General features: G+C 40.9%; 1 protein-coding gene across 6 annotated transcripts in view; it reads right to left on the bottom strand.

Annotated features, from left to right (window-relative positions):
• LOC105035711 (histidine-containing phosphotransfer protein 2) overlaps positions 1-8,415 on the bottom strand; it is a 48,484-nt gene extending 40,069 nt beyond the window's left edge. Inside the window, exons 1-6 of one of the 6 annotated variants that reach the window (XM_010911378.4) lie at positions 8,201-8,279; positions 8,008-8,054; positions 7,867-7,905; positions 7,283-7,413; positions 7,122-7,190; positions 5,413-5,484 (exon numbers count right to left, since the gene is read on the bottom strand). In XM_010911378.4, coding sequence (XP_010909680.1) covers positions 5,413-5,484; positions 7,122-7,190; positions 7,283-7,413; positions 7,867-7,878 — 284 coding nt within the window. In that variant the 5' untranslated portion in view covers positions 7,879-7,905; positions 8,008-8,054; positions 8,201-8,279. The other 5 variants (XM_010911376.4, XM_010911377.4, XM_019847414.3 and 2 more) reach the window with 5 other exon arrangements.
• Between the last annotated feature and the right edge of the window lie 1,109 nt (positions 8,416-9,524).

The raw sequence follows: 9,524 nt of genomic DNA on the forward strand, positions 1-9,524 counted from the left end.
ACTCGGAAGTAGGGGGACTGGTGTTGGGTATAAAATGCCCACAGCCGAAGTCCTCAGTGGAATCGACTACACGACAACTTCGCCCGGGCTCCTACGGGAGCCGGGCTCCGTCACCAAGAACTCCAACAACTTCAGCCGCAAGCAGACTCCGCCCGGACTCCTACGGGAGCCGGGCTCCGCCGCCGACATCGACTACAGGACAGCTCCACCCGGACTCCTACGGGAGCCGGGCTCCGTCCTCAGCGTCAACTGCTGGTAAGCCCCGTCCGGACTCCTACGGGAGCCGGACCTCGCCTCTAACCTTGACTGCAGGACAGCTCCACCCGGACTCCTACGGGAGCCGGGCTCCGTCCTCAGCGTCAACTGCTGGTAAGCCCCGTCCGGACTCCTACGGGAGCCGGACCTCGCCTCTAACCTTGACTGCAGGAAAATTTCGCCCGGACTCCTACAGGAGCCGAGCTTCGTCCTCGACTCCAAAGACTGCAAAGCAGACTCCGCCAGGACTCCTACGGGAGCCGGGCTCCGCCGCCGACATCGACTACAGGACAGCTCCGCCCGGACTCCTACGGGAGCCGGGCTCCGTCCTCAGCATCAACCGCTGGTAGGCCTCGTCCGGACTCCTACGGGAGCCGGACCTCCCCTCTGACTTTAATTGCAGGGAGACTTCGCCCGGACTCTTATGGGAGCCGAGCTTCATCCTCGAAGCCAACAACTTCAGCCGCAAGCAGACTCCGCCCGGACTCCTACGGGAGCCGGGCTCCGCCGCCGACATCGACTACAGGACAGCTCCACCCGGACTCCTACGGGAGCCGGGCTCCATCCTCAGCGTCAACTGCTGGTAAGCCCCGTCCGGACTCCTACGGGAGCCGGACTTTGCCTTTAACCTTGATTGCAGGAAGGCTTCGCCCGAACTCCTGTGAGAGCCGGGCCCCGTCCTCGATTCCAACGACTGCAGACAGTCTTCGTCCGGATCTCTACGGTGGCCGGACTCTGATCACTGCCGAACTTCAGCCGACAGATCAGCACTCCCAGGCCGCAATCGCGGCCACGATCCTGCTACATTTCCTGCGGCGGATTCCGCGCAGCTCCACCACTCCCTGACAGGCCGCAGTAACGATCGCAGCACTGCTCCACTCCCTATGGCGGATCCCGCGCGGCTCCATTACTACCTGACCAGCCACGATAAACGGCCACGATCCTGCTCCACCTCCTGCAACGGATACTGCGCGATTCTCCCATCCACTGGCAAGTCACGACGACAAACGCCGCCCCACTTCATGCGGCAGGCTCCACGTGGCACGCCCCAGCGATAGCCACGGGTCCGTTCCACTACGCTTCGCAGCAAACTCCGCCTGACCCCGGGTAGTCCACTGCCAGACGGTTACAAACGTCGCCATTGATCCATTATCTCCCCCGCCTATAAAAAGGGGGACCCAGATACGTTATTCTATAAGCTCATTTCTTATCTCAAAAACTCTGCTAAATTCTCTATTCGAGCACTCCATTCTTGTTGAGGCAGAGAACTGACTTGAGCGTCGGAGGATCTTGCCGGAGCAACCCTACCTCCGGTTTAGACTTCCTTTGCAGGTCCCGGCGGCGACCGCGGCTTCTCCAACTCCAGCTTCTCCGGCGCAAGCAGATTTTCGCACCAACAGCATCTATTTATTTACTTCATGTATTCTAAATAAATTAATTATATGTAAATCTTAAAAATACGCTATGCTTTATTTTGCATATACTCAAAATTTTATCATCATAAAAAAAGAGAAGATTGTTAACCCAAAAATTGATTTTGATGAGTACAAAATGTTTGAGTATGATATTAATGATTATGTGTTCTTAAAGTAGTTAATTTATTTTATAAAGAGTAATGAGCTTAAACATTTAAAAAAGCATAGAGAAGCTTAAAAGAACAAATCAAAATATTTGAAGTGTTGGGAGAAATATTTGAAGTATTTTGAAAGCCTTTAAAATGGAGTCGACCCCAAATTAACTACGAATCGACCCGTGAACTTCAAGTTAACCCCTAGTTAGCCGAGTCGAGTCTCTCAGAAAAGATAGAAAGCCAAATTTTTCAAAATAGGATCTCGAGTCGATTCCTATTTATCTTAAGTTGACTCCAAATCCATACAAGTTGATCCCTACTTGATCCGAGTTGACTCAACTGAGACTAATAGCCTAATGGCTAGTTTTTCTGTAAGCTTTTAATGGACAAATCTGACTTTCAATGGCTAGTTTGGTCTTTTTAATGGCTGGTACACTTCCTCCAACCAAATTTAAGTATATTGAAGACATGAAATCAATTAGAAAAGTGATCTAAGAGTGGAAAACGAAGAGAAAATAGAGGAATAAATGCTTAGAGCCCAAAAAGCTATCTTTCAAGAATGCATTCAATTCTTTAAGAAAGAAAGGATTCAAGAGCATTTATTGAGTGAGCTATTTTAAGTACATCCACAATAATCTTCAAAAAAGCCTCCCATTGATTGAAGAAAAGAACTTCAAGATTCAATGAGCATTCATCATCAACTTCAATCGAGCTTCAACGAATTTTATTCTTCTTATGCTCTTACTTGTTCTTTCTAATTTTCATTGTATATATTTTTTTTTTGTAAGTATCTTGGAATAAAAACTTGTGGGATAGACTTGTCCAAGTCTATAATTGAATGTTGTATTGATTAAATCTAAGGACGACTTAGTTAGGAAGGCTTTGATTGATTCTCTATGCAAAATCAATCGGATTGGTTGAAAGCCCGCTAAAACAATTGGTTAGATTGATTGTGAGCTTGGTTAAAACAATCATACTGTAATTAAGAGGATTATAGCAGAATTCCCAAGTAGAAAGTCTTGAAAAGTGGATGTAGATACTAGATTTGGCACCGAACCACTATAAATTATTATGTGTTGCTTATACTCGTTCTCGTCTTGTGCATCAATTTATCACTTATTTTGCTACGCATATTTATTGCATCCACTGTACAATTATTTAATTTACTTTAATTGAGCATATACTTGTTTTCATATTGTAAAAATTTTTGAAAAACCCAATTCACCCTCCCCCCTCTCTTGGGTTACTGCATCAAAACAACACTAGGGTTAGGGTAAGGGTTTCTTCATCTCTTCCCTTCTCTTCTCCCGATCTTTTATCCTCGGTACACCTCGACTTGGTATAGTATATATAGGTACCATAGGTACCGATCACCGACCCTTACGAGCTCTAATACTAGTTCGATGAACCATGATAGAGACATTTAGTTAATGGAAGCTTGGGGTAATTCGCAAGATTGCCAGAACACCTAAACAATGGCCCCTTCAAATGCCTGGGCAGAGATCCTAGGCAATCAAGCTAATGTTTGGAGTTAAAAAACTCCAAAAATTAATAAAGTTTATATTTTAGCCTTTTATAATCAAATTATCATAGATGCATGAATTTGGTTTGCAGAAAACAAATGGAAAAACATTACATTCAATAAGTATACCCCAAATTAGAAGGTAGTAAATAAATCTTATAGTAAATATAAAAAAACATGGCTAGAATTTAAAGTGACAAACATATCTTTAATATGCACCCTCATATACAACTGGTCAAAAAGCGACCTGGCACCAACCTAGGTGCTTAGAAGGTTACCTCGCCTGGCCTATAAGAAAGCATTTGGGCATTGTGGTTTCCAAGGTCTAGGTCAGATTGCTGAAGCACCTAGACAGCTGCATGTGACAACAATAGTCATTTCGATCATGTGATGACCCGTTATTCCTTTACTTCTACATGATTCCTTGTTTGTATGATAAAGACAATTTTGTTGGCATTAAGCACTGCATGCTCCACTATTTAAGCATTCATGAAACCAACAACAGGAAAAGTAGTGAATTTTAGATCAAGCATCCTTCCACTGAAGGAGCATCCTCTAGCTACCAAGTATATGCTATCACTTGCGTCCTTTCTTTGTGAAGCTCCGGATAGTAAACTTACCCAACTACCTCTATTCATATAGATCAGCATCAGATGCATGTGTTAACACCTTGTGGGCCTCTTTCTTTGTACTTTGGCTATGCCAATGTGTTGTTCCCTCTTCCTTTTCTACTTTCTATATTTTCACTTTGTATCTATTTTTCATTTAGATCTGGTTCTGTTTCATTGTTTTCCTTCAAAGACCGATCCTTGAACTTTATTCTACTGGCCCCCAACTAGCCCTCTGTTGAGGTTTAACCCCTGCTGCACAAATCAGCTGTTTCAGAACAGTTCCTTTTCCTTCAGAGAACTCACCTTCTTTATTCACTTTATATAAAAACTTGCATGCTACACATATAATGCATATGACTATGGAAATGGAATGAATGGATTAGGAAAAAGGGGAGGAAGGAGAATATCCTATAAAAAAGTGGCCTCATGCAAAACAATAGAAAAAGTGCATGGAGCTGCAGGTACCTTCTCCATTATGGGCCTTGTGGTAGAGTCATGAATGCTCGAGGTAAAATTGGAAGAGAAAGAGGAAGAAAAAGGAAAGATCATCAAACTCGGGGTGAGTCGCACACTTGAGAGTTCATTATGGATTCACATTTGAACTGAATTTTCCAGCAACCTATAGGTTAAGTTTCCTCAACCTTGTGTATCAGAAGGTTCCAGGTCCAAGTCCCACTGCTACCTCTCCTATGACGCTTGACATAAGAAGTCTTTAAAGAAAGATATCCTCAGCACAAATTTGGTCCCATCAACATATCCATCTACACTACATGACTTTTATTTTTTTGAGAAAAGAAGTTTATGATGCATGACTATAGCAATCAATCACTTTGGCTCAGGTTGACTTCAGGTGGACAGTGCATCTAAGGGTGGATAGGATTTTTTTCTTTTTCATTGGGCCACATTTTGAAAAATGGCTGGCTGGTTCTTACTGGTACTTCTGCACATCCAGTAGTGATGTGGGTAAGATCTGATCAGAATTTTTACTTGTGTGATATCGTATATTGTTCTTTTATAGCAAAGTTTGGGTACAACACTGTTGCTCTCCAGGGAGGTCAATAGCAACAGACCTAAGCTCTCTAATGCCTGACTTTAATAAAGCTCTCATACATACCATGCTGAAGAAATTTTGAAAAAGTAAGCAATGCTAGAAAAATTTTGAGAAAATATATTCATGTAGAAGATGCATGGAGCCATTCTAAACTAATACATCATTTGAAAAAATTTCAGAGAAATTGAACACAGAATCTACCAACTAAGCATCAGCAAAGAAAAAGACTAATTTGCAGATTTTGTACATAGTGATTTTACGCTGTAGTGGGAGTTTAAAAGATGATGCAGACAGCGGCAAAGTATCGAAATTGCAATTTTGGAACAAAAATATCCATTAAGTTGAGTTTAAAATTAAAATAAATGCTACATACACAGTTCAGAATATGAATGCTAATACTGACCCTTCTTGGTTATTCTCTTCACAGAATTGTCGGAACTGAATGCAGGCCAGTTTCACATTCTGAGTGCCCACACTGAGAAACAGGGAACCCACTTAGATACATACAGACAAAGTTCTTGATACAGAAGGAACACAAAATCAGAACTCAGAGGGAGGTATCTATGATTTATACGCACTAAGTACTTGGAAGATTATCATGATATATAAGTGCTGATATTTGACAATGTATTTTAGAAGGTGTTGAACCAGCATGTTTTTAGGCTAATTGAATTGAGTAAATGTTTTATAGCATTATTTGGACATGAACAAAATATTGTTTCAACATTTGCATGTGCTTGTCACAACCTTACAAAACAAAATTCAGTGGATGCTGATCAGAAAGTCCTGATTGGGGTATATGCATACTTAACCACAATCGTACCCAAATTGCCAAAGTGATAGATGTCTATATAAAAAAAGGAAAGCCCTAGAGTCTAGCACTTATCTTGGAGCATGAGGCTCTCCACTCTTGGCTTTTTTTTAATCTTTTTGTTATCTTCTCAAATTGTCAGGTATGGGCCCACAATGCTGGACTCTTCTATGCAAAGCCAGACTTCCTTTGGAAGACTCGGCCATGGTATCCAGCCTATCATGACCCACCAATTCTTTTTCTCTTACAATGTTATGTTCCACACCAGGAACTCCACTCCCTTTCACATCATGTGAACCATACATGCAGGACTCTAGTAACTTTCACATGAAAATTTTTACACTTCTTCTACATCTTACTATATAATGGGAAAGCCCTTGAGACCACCTTCATGTGGCCTCCTACAAGCTTGAAGCAACAAGAGTTCAGCACTTCCTTTGTCACTTGGCACCCTTAGCGACCAGAAGCGGGTGCTGGTGCAGTGCAACAGCAAATTTAAGCATGGGTGCAGGGAAGTAAGTATCTCAAAATTCTTTTATAGTGAAGTGGTGCAGAATTAGTTTTCGTGGAGATTCTGAAGTAGATGCAGCAACTTGAAGAGAAGATGCCTACTACTAAGGCAGCACCATTTTGCCTCCTTCCACCTGAGAGAGAGAGAGAGAGAGAGATTGTGTTCCCTGGCCCAATCACACCAAAAATTGAAAAACTCAAAATGTGAAACACTAGTCAAGACAACACCACAAAGACTACAAAACAAAATTGAGAACTTTAAAGCAATAAAAATATACTATTTAATGGCCTTGGTACTGTTGTTGCTTATGTTTGGTAGTCTATTCCAATTTTCTTCTCGGATCTTTGAAAATAAAACAAAAAAACAAAAGCAGTACCAAATGGGTCCTGAGCTAAATAAATTTTCAAGGTTATCCATCTAAGTGACAACAATGTGGTGATTTCAGCAATCAATAAAACTAAAAGATGCTCAGAAATGGATATGAAACGTCAAACTGAAGAGCAATTTTATGCCTTCTTTAATTCATTTTGTGATATATGATCAATGCAAAATCATCATAACTGACAGCCAATTCTTCTTCAAGAATTCTACACAGAGCAACAACAGAAGGAAAAGGGTTATTGCACACCAAAAGTGGACAAATGATTGTCTCAAAAGAATCATTAGCATACAGCAAGGTAGATATTATGTCAGTTCTGCCATGCACGCAGCCACAAGAACATATTGAAATATGAAAGTCAAACTACCAAAAAAAAAATACGAAAGTAACAAAAAGCAAAAGGACAATAACCTAGAGCTGCTTCCTTTGAGTTGGTGAACGTAAGCATCCACTTTTGAGTAATCAACAACAGCTTGATCCCTGAACAACAAGCACACGGCACCATTTCAGCAAATCAGCAAAATTAGGTCAAATCTGCACCGAACCAGACACAACAAACATGTGGAGAATACATTAATTTCGTCAGGTCCGCAAGTATCCTCTCTGAATCCTCACAGAACAAGGTGACCACCTCTGCCACGAAGCCAGGGTTGCTCCCATCTTGTAGCATCTGAAGCTGCTGGAACTGTTCATCCAACAATCCCTGAAACAAGAAAAAACAATAGCTAAAGGTCAGATAATCATCGTAACCTCTCATCTCATACAAATCGTCACACCCTAGTCCACTAAAATCAAGTACTAGTAGATAAAAACACAACCAAAATCTTGATTTATAGAATTAAAAACGAGATTTTTGAAATAATGGCATGTGAATATAAAGGAACGATATAAGGAAAAACGAAGTTTTCAATCAAATTAAAGTCAACTATGTAGATTTTGGTCATCCAATAGGCCAAAAACACTAAAAGATCAATAATGAATCAGCAGAAACAAACTTCCTGGAGATCCCAAAAGCAGATTACAAAATCATGCGGAATCAAAACAGAAACAGAATAAAAATATAGTTTTTCGTACAAGAAATCAGGAACTAAAACCCTAAATAGTAATAAATGATTCCAAATGAAAGAAACCCGGATGCACCTAGGGATTCGAGTACCTCTGCGAACATGGAGTTCACCAATCCATTCAGCTGCTCCTTTAGAGCCGTTGCAGCCATTCAGAAAGAATTCAGAGATGAGAGAAAGAGAGAGGAGAACAAGCAAGAATGGCACGAGAGGGGGCGGAAGGGACCACAAACCAGCTCCTGCCTGTAACCACAAGGCTCGTACAAACTTCCAGACAAAGCTATCACAGAGAGAGGGGATTGGGGTGACTAAAATAAATATAAATAAATGAGATAATAAATCATAAAATAATAACAATAAGAAGAAGGAGTAAATAATGTTGGGAGGCTTTTTGGGTGAGGGATGATGCTGTTTGTTATACTTTACCCCTTCTTCACTTTTGAAGGTGCAAGAGACAGCAGCTTCTCTGGCACCTGTTCTGATTCCGGATCACACGCTTTTTTTTCTCCTTTTTTTTTTTCTCTTTTTTTTTCACCATCTTAATTCTTTTCTGAAGAAAGAGGAAGAGATTGATGGACTTCGAGAAAGGACTTTGGACGTGACTTTGCTGACATGGAGGTCTTTTACTATTGAGGTTGTGAGCGAATGGAGCGGCGAAGCATTTGGTTAGCTGACGCATAGCTAAGAACCTTGGGAGCATCTTTCTAATTAATTTTTTAATGAAATGTTTTAATGGTCAGTGGATGAGCTCTAATTTTTTTCCCAGATACGCTCTCATTCGGGTGGTCTCCTCCGAACAGAGATGCATGCACTTGGATCAGTCTCTCTCTCTCTCTCTCTCTTTTTGTTTTTTTTAGTAAATCAGTGTTTATCATTTCACGTGGAAGCAAAAGCAAAAAAGAAAAAAAAAAAAAGGAAACCATAAAAGAATACAACAAGGATGGACGGCTATGATTTGAATTAATTAAATTTTCATCGAAGTATTGTAGTAAATGCCAGAGAAACTTGGTGTTCCGCTTGTTTGCACTTCTTGGCAGAGGTTTGAGTATAAATCATATCAACTGAACAACAAATCTGTGACAATTGCCAAGAAGTGCCCAAGACAGGCAATGTCCATTTAAGAGTCAGCCAATCCGCGAGTTGGTATGCCTCATAAAACAAGTGAAACCATGAAAAATATATGTTTAAGTAAAAGACCCATTGATGAAAAAATTATCACAAGATCAAGTCCTTCTGCATCCTCATTCTGATTACTTCCGTTCCGACATGCATTGGAACCGAATGCAGCCGATATGGTAAACCAACCAATCAAAGCTGCTTATGAAGCCTTTGTCTTATCAAATTAGCACCTACCAAGTGGCTTACTCAAAGATGCATATGTAGGAACCAGATCTAGGGTTTCAGGGTTAGATCTTGAAACTTTTTCAAGATCATACAGCGGAAGACTAAAATAAATCAAAATTTATTTTTTAAAACCAGAGAATTCCTAGATCTAAGATTCTATTACATGATTATTACATAGCATTAAATCAAAAATTAAAATATATAAATATAGCATGAACTACATGTTGATCATATCAACATGTTTCTGTACCACATCTAATGTATGTATTAAACAATAGATCAGATCTATTACCTTACAAGTTAGACGCTCTAACCTCGCTGATCCGGGCTTAAGGATGATGTTGCAAGTCGCACACGCGTCCGACCTCTAAGAGTCGTCCACACGAGCTCACGAATCTCGATCAGA

This window comes from Elaeis guineensis, chromosome 8 (assembly GCF_000442705.2).
Source record: "Elaeis guineensis isolate ETL-2024a chromosome 8, EG11, whole genome shotgun sequence".
Classification (NCBI taxonomy): Eukaryota; Viridiplantae; Streptophyta; class Magnoliopsida; order Arecales; family Arecaceae; genus Elaeis; species Elaeis guineensis.